Source organism: Crinia signifera, chromosome 6, assembly GCF_055691185.1.
Source record: "Crinia signifera chromosome 6, ASM5569118v1, whole genome shotgun sequence".
Taxonomy (NCBI): Eukaryota; Metazoa; Chordata; class Amphibia; order Anura; family Myobatrachidae; genus Crinia; species Crinia signifera.
Genome location: NC_139222.1, coordinates 139,765,226 through 139,779,313, shown reverse-complemented (window position 1 = coordinate 139,779,313; position 14,088 = coordinate 139,765,226). Strand labels below are relative to the sequence as shown.

Genomic DNA, 14,088 nt, shown 5'->3' with positions numbered 1-14,088 from the left:
AATTTAGTTCTTTGCAAAAGGTTCTAAATGCCATCATTGCTCTGTTTAAAAACCGGCAACAGCGTTGCATCCCGCATCTTCATCCACCCAGCCAAATTCTGAATATGCACAAAAGTGCTCGCTATCCTGATGGATAGAAAACTTTTTTGAGATTGGGCTGCAATAAAGTGTGGCTAAACCCTTGATTCAACCGTGTGGATGACTTCTCCAATCATTGAATTATATGTTTTAACAAGAACACTGAAATTAATATAAACAAATCAAATACGTAAATTATGCTTGTTACCTGTAAGAAGAGACATTGGGCTTTTCTTTCAAATTTCAAAGAGCACTAAGTATTTGAAATGTATTTATGTACACCACCCGCAAATATCATGTTCATTTTATTGAGCTACATTAATAAAACAACCTCTGAATTGGTTTGCTCCTTTAAATAAAACTTAAATTGTTGTTGAAGTTCAAGAATAATCCCAATGTCATAAAGCAGGTTATATTAATACAGTCATTCCAGAGCTGATGTTGAGTTGGCCTCAAGCAAATTTATACTCCATCTGGCTGATTCAAAGTTAACCGATGAGGTGCGAATTCGCAATCTGTTCGATTATCAAATGATTGCGCATGCGTACAGATTTTGGGCTCATGCGTGAGCCAAAATAGCAACAAAAAGAGTGAAAAAAAAGAGTGAAAATATCTAATCACAATCCCCTCACAAATTGACAGGAAGTCAGTGTATGGGGGTGGTAAAACACAGGCTTGAGTTGAAAAATTATGCAATGGTTCTTGAATTACGTATGGATGTGCAACAGGATACCAGATAGAAATATTTTTGAAATTCACTTGCAGATTTGCACATTGTGGGGGAGATTCTCTAAGCTAAAAATGCGGTAAAAACCCTGTTATCTGGTTTTTTACCGCATTTTGGGATGCTGTAAGCATCCCCGCTGGGTTACAGCGGCGGGGGACATCGCCAGAAAAATCTGACGATTCCCCATAGAAGCCTATGGGCTTCTACCGCAACCCTCCACCGCCCGCACCGACCCACCACCGCCCTGCATCGCCCCCCCCCCCCTCTCACCTGTGTCCGGGCAGCAGAGCGCTGTGCTGCCCGGACCTGTGACCTCCTCCTTCCTGCACTGATCCTCTTCCGGGTGCAGGGAGGAGAAGAGCCCGGCGCAGCAGCAGCGCCGGGTAAGGGAGGGAGGGGGGAGCCGCCGGGTCCCCATGGGACCCGCTGACTCTATCGCAAAGGACAGCTCTTAACGCAAGAGCTGTCCTTTGCCATAATTATCGCATATGTTACTGCATATGCGATAATTATGAATGCGAAGTGCGGCAGTAAGGGGGTGCGGATGATACAGCATCCCGCCCTGTGGCTTTTCTTTCTGTCTGTAGGACCACTAGTTGCTCGCAGTCATCTGCAGTTTTGCAGATGAGCAATCAGGTCTCAATGAGGCTCTATATGTGCATAAAACAAATGGAATACCCCCATCAATATGAGAGTGGATGGGGTGAATGATTATTTGCCAAATACGGTAACAGTGTTCTCATGAATATACATCTTATGTAGACCACATAGACTCATATGCACCTATCAGGAGGTGTACAACTTATGTTTGGTCAACTACCAGTGCAAAATATTGATAATGATGACAACTATCAGCTGTTTGATTCCTTCCACTGATATTACTTCTAGTAGGGGCATATTTATAATCACAGAGGTTTTTATACTTATACTGTATATTACCCATTTCTCATTAATCAAAGGCTGTATCGAAGGAGAGATGACCCAACACCTCCTTTTTAGAGCCTGCTGTGATAATATTCACACATTAATTTCCCGTTTCTTACATCCCCAGTATGGGGGGGGGGGGGGTGTCTGTCCTCCATTGGCATCTTCTCTTTTTTACTGCTGCTTCAGAGCCAGATGTATCAAGCTTGAAAAAGTGATAAAATAGAGAGTGATAAACAGTCAGCCAATCAACTCCTATCTGTCATATTACAGGCTGGGTTTGAAAAATTACAGGAAGGAGCTGATTGGCTGGTTGTTTATCACTCTCCACTTCATTACTTTTTAAAGCTTGATACATCTGGCCCTCAGTCTATTAGCAGCCTGCCTTCAAGCTGCACATGGATACTTTGTAGACAGGCTGTGAAGAGCCTCAAAAGACTACATCAGCAGGGGAAAAGTTAAACATTTCCAAAAAGCTGTCTCTGCAAAAAAGGAGTAGCTTTTTGGAAGTGCTGATTTTAATAAGGAGGCATGATGAATTGTCTCTTATTTCACATTTTCCTTATGATAAATATGCCCCTTAGTATGGCTGCTGTGATCTGTTATTATTTACTGTGAGATCAGTCCATGACACAAGCTAAAACTCACAATGGATATTTGTGTTTTTAATTGAAATTAATTAGTACATTTATTTTGTATTTATGTCTGTTTTTAACTGTGCTAATTATGGCATTTTCTCCACAGATTTTCATAGCGCATCCTCTACAGGGACATTACAATACATCAACTATGCAGAACTACCAAGACCCACAGCCAAACACAGCTTTGCTCTCGCTTGTACTTATGTTGGGAGCATTTTTCGTTGCGTACTTCCTGCGTCAATTCAAAAACAGCAGCTTCTTTCCTGGGAAGGTGAGGCTGCCCCTTATTTTTGTGTGTAAAGGGGTTTCTCATAGTAAATTGCAAGAAAATGTACAGAGAGATGTGAGCTTTCATAGACCAGAGGTTTCCAATCCTGGTCCACAAGGCACCTTACTGGTCCAGGGTTTAAGTATATACATGCTTGACTACAGATGACTTAGTACCTCAGTCTATTTAATTTAACCAGGCCATGGATATCTTTAAAACCTGGTGGGTGTCTTAAGGATCACGTTTGGGAACCTATTCTATAGACGTTGCATTGTTGATGATTGTCGATTCTTCAAGGCATGTATATTACTTTATTTGAAATTATAATTGCTTCACAGATCGCTGAAATTGTCCCAAATTTCTGAATCAGTCAAATCAAGTGGACAATTTCAAATGGATTTATTACATATAGCTAAATATCTCTTAATTATTATTTTCCAGTTCCGTCGTATCATTGGAGACTTTGGTGTACCCATAGCCATCCTTTTAATGGTTACAGCTGATTTCTTCATTAAGGATACCTACACAAAGGTGTGCATGTTCATTATTTAATTGTTAATGTGACTGAAATATATTGTTGTTTATATATACACAGCGAGTAAACATTTACCATGTTTTTCCAGAAACTGTCACTTCCCAAAGGTCTGAGCGTCTCAAAACCAAGTAATAGAAGTTGGTTCATCCCACCATTGGGGCTAGATGTAGCTTCCAAGCCCTTCCCCATCTGGATGATGTTTGCCTCGGTGGTACCTGCATTGCTGGTTTTCATCCTCATATTCATGGAATCTCAGATTACCACGTAAGAATAAAACATGTTCTGAAACCTGTTCTAGAGCAGTGAAATGTACTGCAAGTCTTTTCTAGGGGATTGTGTGAAATTCTTTGTATTCTGATGCTGAGAGTGCTGTGCATTTTCCTTGCATGATCCGCCTATGAAGGTACTGGAATACAACTGGGGATTTGGTTGTATGGTCAACAGTGAAAAGGTCATTAGGTTGACCCCTATTGGTTGACAGGCCAAAGGTTGAAACATCAAAAATGTTGACATGCATTATGTCGACATAGTCAAAATGTAAATAAACAGATGTAGATAGTTCCTTTAGTTGCGCTCATACCACCTGGACTAATTAGTGGTCAGGGTACAGTCCTTCTCAAGTTCCTTTTTCTTGTTCTTTCCAAAGGATTTATGACATGTGGAGAGAACAAATGGACAAGACCATAGTGTGACCAGTTTCACAAAATGAAATGTCTATTTCTATGGAGATAAGGTCCACCCTTCTTCTACTATGGGTAGTGGAAAGTTCTTTCTTTCTTATCAGGGCACCACAGTGATGAGGAGAGATTTTTCTCTTTCATGAAGCCTACATTCATACCAGACATATAAAGGCATCTTTAAACCAGAAAAACACACTACTCAGGCAATCCAAAATATATGCTCACACGGTCCCTTACAGGATCCAGCTGCGTATCCTCATATCACGGTTTCTTTCGAGGGAAGTCCAATTGGTTAAACAACTCCAAAAAGGGGGTATAGTAAATTTTAAGATCAATTTATTAATTAATAAAAGATCAAATGGAATAATCTAAAAATAGGTACCACACCTAGATGGAATACATGGAAAAGAATAAACAAAAAGGGGCGATATGTGAACCCGAACACGTTCACCCCTAGTAAATTCAATATTGCAGTGTGTACCTCAATAAAAGCACCAACGCGTTTCAACATATATATTGTCTTTCTCTAAGCATACATACATCCTCTCCTGGCTGCATCTTTATACCCACTGAGTAGGATAGGTCACTGCCCCCAAAAGAGTGGCGAGTACAAAGTTGCTTTTATACATATCAAGGCATATCTATCTGTATAAAAGCAACTTTGAGTAACTTCCGGGTGTTGTACTCACCACTCCTTTGGGGGCAGTGACCTATCCCACTCAGTGGGTATAAAGATGTAGCCAGGAGAGGATGTATGTTCACCTTGAGAAAGACATTATATATGTCAAAACGCATTGGACTTTTATTGAGTTACACACTACAGGATCGAATTTACTAGGAGTGAACGTGTCCAGGTTCACATATTGCCTTTTTTGTTTATTCTTTTCCATGTATTCCATCTAGGTGTGGGACCTATTTTTTTGATTATTCATTTGATATTTTATGAATTAATAAATTTGATCTTAAAATTTTCTATACCCCTTTTTTGGAGTTTTTAACCAATTGGACCTCCCTATGAGGATACGCAGCTGGATCGTGTAAGCGACCGTGTGAGCATATATTTTGGATTGCCTGAGTAGTGTGTTTTTCTGGCTTAAAGATGCCTTTATATGTCTGGTAGAGCATGTATGAATGTAAGCTTCATGTAGGAGAAAAATCTCTCCTCATCACTGTGGTGCACTGATAAGAAAGAAAGAACTTTCCACTACCCACAGTAGAAGAAGGGTGGACCTTATCTCCATAGAAATAGACATTTCATTTTGTGAAACTGGTCACACTATGGTCTTTTCCATTTGTTCTCTCCACATAATAAATCCTTTGGAAAGAACAAGAAAAATGAACTTGAGGAGTACTGTACCCTGACCACTAATTAGTCCAGGTGGTAAGAGCACAATTAAAGGAACTATCTACATCTCTTTATTTGTATTCAAGTTCAAAGAGGTTTGGCAACCTCTTTTCAGATAGTTATCTAGGCAGCTGCACTGAGCGCGGTTGTATTCTGTCATTTTTTTCTGTTTATTTGATAGTCCTAATGCAACACAAGCAACATGGAAAAGGTTGATATTAGTTTTTCTTGATTTTTTTTTATTATTAAAGGACTTTAATACTTTACCGGGTGCCGGATGGGGTCCCGACAGTCGGGTTCCCGACAGTCGGGATCCCGACAGTCGTTTACCCGACGTCGGGATCCCGACTGTTAAAACACCGGCAGACGGGTTCCCGACGGCCACCGGCTTTTCTCCCTCGTGGGGGGCCATGACCCCCACGAGGGAGCATAGAATCGGTGGCGAGCGCAGCGAGCCACCGTGCCCGCAGCACGGCGAGCCCAGTGAGCGCGCAAGGGGCTTTGTTGTGCTTGCCATGCTGTCTGAGTCCGGTCAGTCGGGATCCAGACGTCAGGCTAATGACTGTCGGAACCCTATACCACACCCTACTTTACCATCCCAGTGAAGATGGAGGGGGAATATAATAGTGTGCCGAGCGCAGCAAGCCACGCAAAGGGACTCGTACTCTTACACGGTGCCCATGTCAACATTTGTCACCATAGACCCAAAAGAAAACCCCCCAAAAACAGATTTTAACCTTTTCCCTTTTGCATGTGTCGACCTTTTGTCTGTGATGACCTAATAGTGGTCAACCTAATGACTGTCGACCTTTTTACTGTCGACAAGTCAACCCACACCTTACCACAGTACTCTACAACTTATTACCTGATACTCTTGCTAGATAGTCAAAACTTGGAACTCACATAAAATATATATCTATAAATTCAGTGTTTTTGTTCCACTGTTTAGAAATGATTAAGACTTCGTTAAAGGGACTCAACTGCTGCGCACATACAGAATGAAAATATTTTACTAACCCAATACTAATGCAACACATTCATATGTTTTAGCTTATGCATCACAATGATACCACCCACTGTTTGCAATACATATGCATGTCTCAGAATAGGATGTAACCTACATGTTGCACAGAGAAACGTCTAATATCTGTCCAACTTGGAATCACCACGAGATAAGCAGAGATGTATACTTTTGCTACAGCACATGTGCAGTTTGCTGATATTGAATAGATGAGGCTGCATGCAGAGATTTCTGCTGCTCAAAATCAGGGCCATAGTACACGTGTATTACATATGCTTTCTTTTCGTTAACCCACAGACTGATTGTCAGTAAACCAGAAAGGAAAGCAGTGAAGGGGTCTGGATTTCACTTGGATCTTCTGTTGATTGTGACCATGGGGGGGGTGTGTGCACTTTTTGGATTACCCTGGCTCAGTGCCACTACAGTGCGTACAGTCAGCCATGCCAATGCACTTACCATCATGTCCAAGGGAGAAAAGCCTCAAATAGAGCGTGTTATTGAGCAAAGGATCAGTGCGCTGTTGGTAGCCCTCCTTGTGGGTAAGAGTTGCCAAGTTATATACTGTATATATACTGTATAGCTTTACTCTCTTAAGATTCTTCTCCTGCTCTGGCTACTGATGCAGAGTCATTAATGTATTAAGTTACTGTTCCGAAGGCCCCATTGTTAAGCTTTATCGTGAGCAGTAATTCAGTAAGATCTGTAAATTTGGTAACAATAATTACTAGCAACGTCTCCCAGCTTCGCACGGGAGCAATTTTGAATATACACATACTACAACCTATATTCGCTTTCTGTCTTGGCATAATAGTAATACAATATTTACATTTTAAATTAAAGAGCTCTACAAATAGAAACCCCAATTACAGACGCATTTACAATCGACTAGCCCCGTGTATGCTTTCATCCCGAACGGCCAAGTATAATTCTTCGATTGTCCCCATTTTTTTATTTTACTTGCTCTACTAAAATAATCACTGCACACCTCCAGCCTTGGGGAGGGGGCAAATGTACAGTAGGGATGGTGGCCAAGGCAGAGTTACAGATAGGGGGCCAGATTCTCTAAGCTTCAAAAGTGATAAAATGAAAAGTGACAAAGAGCCAGCCAATCAGCTCCTGTCTGACATTTTTTCAAACACAGTCTGTGACATGGCAGGTAGGAGCTGATTGGCTGGCTGTTTATCACTCCTTATTTTATCACTTTTGAAGCTAAGAGAATCTGGCCCAGGGAGAGGGGGTCCAACAAATGGAGAAATGGGGTTAGCAGAACATCCGGAGAGGGAGACCAGGGGAACACATGTGGAGGAAGAGGCTAGAGGAGGGGAGGGGAGAACAGAACAGAGGCAAACTTGGGGTAAGTGAAGAGGCACGTATGGAGAGGGGAGATCATAGGCACACATGGGGCAGTAGGAGGCAGAGGTACAGTTCGGGTGGCAGTGGTCTTATGGATGGGGCAGAGGTAAATATGGGAAGGGGAAATGATAGGTGCACGTAGGGAGGTAGGAGGCAAATGCCCTCATGGGAAGAGGGCAGTGGCACTCATGGGGAGGGGCTAGAGGCATGCTTGATGGGGCATGAGGCACTGATACATATGGGGAGGGTAGATTATACTGTATGTGCATTTGCTGAGGTAGGAAGACACAACCACAATGAACCTCACCCAGAGAGTAACTACTATTCATCTGCATGATGATCTCTGAACAGTATTCTCATTGGCGGATTAAAATGATTAGACCATATAATAACATATAGACACAGAACCCGCAGAGTTCTAAACACATCAACAAGGCAGGCTCCTTTATCACAGATCATATGGTACAACTATCCTATCCCCATAGAATCCTAAATCACTTATTTTGTCCCAATAGCGGAATTCATGTGAATACCCCAGTCAGCCTGATAACAATGTAATAGCACAGGTCTCTCATAGTGTGAATATCTCATAAGGAAATCTGTGAGCTAAATGTCTTTAAAATATTGATAATTTTACATAAAACATCTTTTTCCATGCAGGTCTCTCAATATTAATGGAGCCAGTTCTCTCGCTTATTCCACTGGCTGTTTTGTTTGGTATTTTCCTGTACATGGGAGTAACCTCTCTGAATGGAATACAGCTATATGATCGGATCTTACTAACCCTGAAGCCACCTAAATATCACCCGAAGGAGCCCTATGTGACAAGGGTAAGAGGAAAATACCTAACAGGGAAACACGATGGCATTTATAGGAGACTCCAATATAAATGAATAGGATAGCGGGGAACTATGGAAGCGATAAAGTGAGGAAGTGGAATGATAATTACATTGGACGGTGGCAGAAACATTGTAAAGTCAAAGGTGAAATTTTGGTAAAAGTAAAGAAAATTATGATGGTGTGTCAGATGTATCAAGCTTCGAAAAGTGATCAAATAGAGAGTGATAAAACAACCAGCAAATCAGCCCCCAACTGTAATGTTGCAGAGTGGGTTTGATTGGCCGGTTGCTTGTCACTCTCCACTTCTGGCCCTAAGTGCTAAATGATGGCGTTAGCAGTAAATGCAGGGAAAGTGAAGATGATAGATGCTAATAACAACATAGTTGGCAGCAGTGGTAGCTCCTGAGGTTGGGGTTGCAGAACTGGGGGCTGCAGTACAAGCTAACAGTCAAAAAGGGGAGCTACACCAACCACCAGTGGTTCCTGGATGACAATGCTTGGTACCATATGGTGTGGCCCTCTTATTTGAACTTTGAAGGGTGAATGATAGGAGGCAACATTAAATGTAGGTGGAAGGGAAGAACTGATAACTCAGGAAAGATAGTGATCCCTATCCAAGATAATAGGAAAAGGACAATTATAATAATTAAGGAACTATTGAATTGACTAACCTTTACATTTTCTCCTAGGTAAAGACCAGACGTATGCATTTATTCACATTTATGCAGGTGATCTGCCTTGCAGTGCTGTTTGCTGTGATGTTCACCCCTGCTTCCCTGGCCCTACCCTTCATTCTTATCCTCACTGTGCCAGTACGCCGGTTTATCCTTGGTCGTATGTTCACCAGCTTGGAGCTCAAATGTGTAAGTTTTTAAGCAATCCTCCACAAGAAGGGGTGCCTAGCTGTTTTTAATATAACTCTGACACAGATTTCTTTGAGGCACAAGGCAAAGGGCATTATTTAGGTTCAGAAGCAGATTCTGCTAAATGGCAATGGCCAGGCTTCTCATTATGGTTACACTCATCTTTTCTCCCAGCATCACTAAGGGGGTCTATGTACTAAGCCTTGGAACTCATAAAGTAGACAGAGATAAGTTGCTAGCCAATCAGCTCCTAACTGCCACATTACAAGCTGTATTTGAAAAATGACAGCTAGAAGCTGGATGGTTGGTACTAAAACTTGGGTCCAGATGTATTGAAGTCAAAGTCTGACAGCCGTGCAGGATGCCAGCCTGCCTTTTATGGTTTTTTTTAAGGGGCAATCATTTACAAGGCATAGTAGCTCCCTCTGCTACATTACTGATGGTTTTAATCTGTAATACTCAGGGCTATTTTTGTGCAGGCTCTAGCAGGAACTGAGGCCCTTATTCTAGCTCACTCTTTCTGACAAAATATTTCTTAGATGGACAAAACCATGAGCACTGCAGGTGAGGCAGGTGTTACTTGTGCAGAGATAATTAGATTTGGGTGGGGTTTTACACCTGCCTCACCTGCAGTGCACATGGTTTTGTCCATCTAAGAAATATTTTGTCAGAAAGAGTGAACTAGAATAAGGGCCACAGTTCCTGCTGGAGGCTGCACAAAAATAGCCCTGGTAATACTGTTCTTAATCACTCTCACTGTTTTTCAGCTGGATGGAGATAGTGCGTCTGCGAACTTTGAAGAAGAAGAGGGTCAAGATGTCTACAATGAAGTCTCAATGCCTGTTTAAATTGCCAAACATAATGCTGCCACCAAAAATAGTGTATTAAAAAACTTCCATAAAACAAAAATGCATCATGCTAAAAGATCATTTGAAGTCTGTATAATCTAACAGTACTTGTGTAGTTTGCGATTTGCATACGATTTGCATGCGTTTCGATGTGTGATGCGATTTATTACCTGTTTATGCCCCCACTATCCACTACGGCATGGAGTTAATTTCATATAGTGAGGCGAGCGCGCTCACCACGCTTCGGGCTCAGTGAATACATGTCAAGTAATCCGAGTACGCTCGCCACGCTTCAGGCTAGGTGGCTCGCTGCACTCACCACATTATATAAAATCAACTCCATGCCGTAGTGGATAGTGGGGGTATGAACAGGTAGTAAATCGCATCGCACATCGAATCGCATGCAAATAGTATGCAAATAGCATGCTATATCGCATGCGATTTACTGGTGCAGTGAAACTACACAAGTACCAATCTAACGTATCCTAAAATGCATATATGGGAAGATGTAGAATACCTTAAAGAGAAAAAATATTGAGAGGTAATGTTCCAACCAATCAGCTCATAACTATCATTTTTTCAAACACAAGCTGTACCATGGCAGTAAGGAGCTGATTGGTTTGTACTTTATCTTTTTCCATTTTATCACAATCCAAGGTTTGCTACATCACCCCCATATTGTTTAACTGCAATAGATTCTCCTACCTATGCAAGCTATTACCTTTCTGAACTCGAATAGATTTTTTATAGATGTTTTTATTATCAGTGTGTGCTATCAGTGCTAACTTACAATGTTTCCAATATGATAAAGAAAAAAAGAAAAAAAATCTCTGTACTTTTACACAATATAATAATTAAGCTTTTGTTTTTGTTTCTATCAACTACAATTCTCCAATAAGTTAACCTTTAAGTTTAAAACCTTTCATTTCTGCATCTTTCTTTTTTTTATCTTAACGCTAATATGTTTTGCCTTTTTTTTTTATAAAATCTGTAAATATGCATAATATGAAAATATTAAGAAATAAATAAATAATATATTTTACAACATAGCCTTAAAAGATAATAACTATTGCATATATATATATATATATATATATATATATATATATACATACATATATAGTTAGTTAGTTAGTTTAAATGCTTTTGAATTTCTACAATATCGAGACATCAAGGGGGAAATTTTCTAAGATGTGTATTCTACTTCACATGTGATGTTGCTATGGGCAACCAATCAGATCCTGTCTACTATCTTCTAGACTCTAGAAGATAGAAAACAGAATCTGATTGGTTGCCTGTAGCAACATCACATGTGAAGTAGAATACACATCTTAGTAAATTTCCCCCAAAATGTTTTCAGGGAATACTTAGTTTGAACAAAAATGACTTTTTTTGTAATTTTTGTTTATTGTTATCACAAAAAATGTTTTATTGGCACTGTGATGCTTTGCTGAACTAGATATTTTAATATCTGATTACCGAGTATTTTATACAAAGAATAAAAGACCTTTTAAAATGTGTATGTTCTATTTTTTTTTTTTTTAATAAAATATAATCTTAATGAAGTAGAAAATTACATTTATTTACATTGTCACAATGGGGCAGATGTATCAATGGGGCCATAATGTTTATAAAATGAGGAGAAGCAGGCACCCCTTATGGGCAAATGTATTAACCCCCCAAGGCTGATAAGGGGAGCCGTTATGCCTAGTGTTAACGGCTCTCATTATCAGCACCCCCACAGCGCTGCACATGTGCATAAAAAAAATCTTCTCTCTTCCCCGGCTGGCTGTCTCGGCATGCGTGAGATCTTGTGTTTATCGCAATATCTCGTGTGCAGCCCAGAGCCAGCAACAGGGCTAGTGTTGTCCCTGCAGTGGGGATAGGACAACGCTAGCCCTGAGCTGGTGATTACAGGGGACAGCCCCAACGAGCAGTAAGGTGCGCAGTTAGTACATTTAAAAAAAAAACATAATCCCCCCCAGTTAACTAGCATTAAGGGCCTTATTCTGGTTCACTCTCAGAGGCAAATTCCTTCTCAAATGGACAAAACCATGTGCATTGCAGGTGGGGCAGATGTAACATGTGCAAAGAGAATTAAATTTGGGTGACTTATTTTGTTTCTGTGCAGGGAAATTACTGACTGCTTTAGTTTTACACTGCAATATAGATCTAACTTTGAAGTAAAACCCCACCCAAATCTAATTTTCTCTGCACAAATTATATTTGCCCCACCTGCAGTGCACATGGTTTTGTCCATTTGAGAAGGAATTTGCCTCTGAGAGAGAACCAGAATAAGGCCCTAAGTGCAGAAAAAGCACTTAATTCTATTTGATACATCTGCCCCAATATTTTTGAATGTACAAAATGTTATACAGTTGCTGTGGTTAATAAAAATGACCACCGCCTTGGAGGAAACAGATGCTAGAGGTCCTACTGGGCAGATGGATATATGCTAGAGGTCCTACTGGATAGCATATATTACTACCCAAAAGTTATAGTTTTCGTGTAGCATAAATGAGCATGTAACCCCTGTCAATGAGCATTTAGGTCAGTGGTTCCCAAACTGTGTGCCTAGGCTCCCTGGTGTGCCTCGGAGCACTTGCAGGGGTGCCTCAGGTTGGTGGTCCAGAACCAATTCAAATTATTTATGGCCAATGAAACAGGCGAAATCAGTGCTTGGGGCTTCCAATTATAAAATTTGTGGGGAAACAGAAGTGAATCGTGTTCCTCACCACATAACTGGACCTAAGGATGACATTTAAGCACAACTTATTTCATTAAAAAAAAATATTCTTGGTAACAAACTTTGGCCTAGGGGTGCCCTGAAAAATATTCTGATACACTATTCTGGTGCCGTGATTCAAAAAAGTTTGGGAACCTCTGATTTAGGTAAAACAATATACAATAAATGTACAGAGGGGCGCCATAATTTTTTTTGGCTGGGGGGGCACAAAATTTCTAGTTACACCACTGCAGAGATTACTAATACAATTAGAAAGGATAAATAGAGAAGACCCTTGGCGCACTGGGTTAGACTCCACAAAAGTTATTTATTGCTTAAAAAACATGAATTCCGCGGACCGGAATCTTGAGACATAGAACTTCTGCTGTGTCTTTGCGAATCGGGATGTCCACGGACTGGAAGTCAGAGATGGAGGACTACCGCCGCGCCTTTGTTTTTACAAACCGGAGGATACTCTAGCCGGAACCGGACGAACGTCTTCTGCCTGGATCATAGCCAATGACAGTGGGGGAATCTTTTCTATACACACAGGAAATGGATACATTCTGGTTTTCCGGGGAAGTCCCTAGTTTTTGCCGCCCTTTTTCCACCATAAATATGAGGAACCTATATGCAATCAGCAGCCTTGAAAAAGAGTCGCGGAGACGCAAAACGCATTGTCCCAGATTGCATCCATCAGGACCCAGCCCAGTGAAATTTTGGGGCTTTGCAGGGTGTGTGTTTTTTTCCTGGGAACACTCTGCAATACCATCCCAGACTCCATCATCGCCACTGGGAGTATCCTGCATCTTAACACTGTACACTGTTTCTATCCTATTTGTTTTAATTCATGTTTTTAAGCAATAAATTACTTTTGTCGAGACTAACCCAGTGCGCCAAGGGTCTTCTCTATTTATCCTTTCTACCAACGGGTGTTGGGAACACACAGAGAAATCCAGGCTGCACAGGAGGGTAACTAGTTCAACTTCATTACCACAATTACTAATACAATTGTCTGGTAGCTGGGTGGCTGATAGGCAATGTCTACATCGACAGTCCATAGGTCGACATTATATAGTCAAAATCATCTGCTGGCAGAGAGTGAAATTAAATCTCTTTCTCACACATGCACGAACACAGAAGGTAGCAGACCTTTGGTACCTTACTACTAGTACATAAATATGGTCAACATGGTCAAAACGGTCAAAACATGCAGAATGAATGTTTTTGAGATTTTGAT

The 14,088-nt window shown here is 40.9% G+C and overlaps 1 protein-coding gene across 5 annotated transcripts in view; it reads left to right on the top strand.

The window, feature by feature from the left end:
* Nucleotides 1-11,274, top strand: part of SLC4A1 (solute carrier family 4 member 1 (Diego blood group)) — an 83,433-nt gene extending 72,159 nt beyond the window's left edge. For 4 of the 5 annotated variants that reach the window (XM_083147413.1, XM_083147411.1, XM_083147412.1 and 1 more), the window contains 7 exons: nucleotides 2,474-2,641; nucleotides 3,080-3,169; nucleotides 3,262-3,437; nucleotides 6,517-6,758; nucleotides 8,233-8,402; nucleotides 9,102-9,275; nucleotides 10,043-11,274. In XM_083147413.1, the coding sequence (XP_083003539.1) occupies nucleotides 2,474-2,641; nucleotides 3,080-3,169; nucleotides 3,262-3,437; nucleotides 6,517-6,758; nucleotides 8,233-8,402; nucleotides 9,102-9,275; nucleotides 10,043-10,123 (1,101 nt within the window). In that variant the 3' untranslated portion in view covers nucleotides 10,124-11,274. The remainder of the gene's footprint in view (nucleotides 1-2,473; nucleotides 2,642-3,079; nucleotides 3,170-3,261; nucleotides 3,438-6,516; nucleotides 6,759-8,232; nucleotides 8,403-9,101; nucleotides 9,276-10,042) is intronic. The other variant, XM_083147414.1, reaches the window with a different exon arrangement.
* The last annotated feature ends 2,814 nt before the right edge of the window (nucleotides 11,275-14,088 follow it).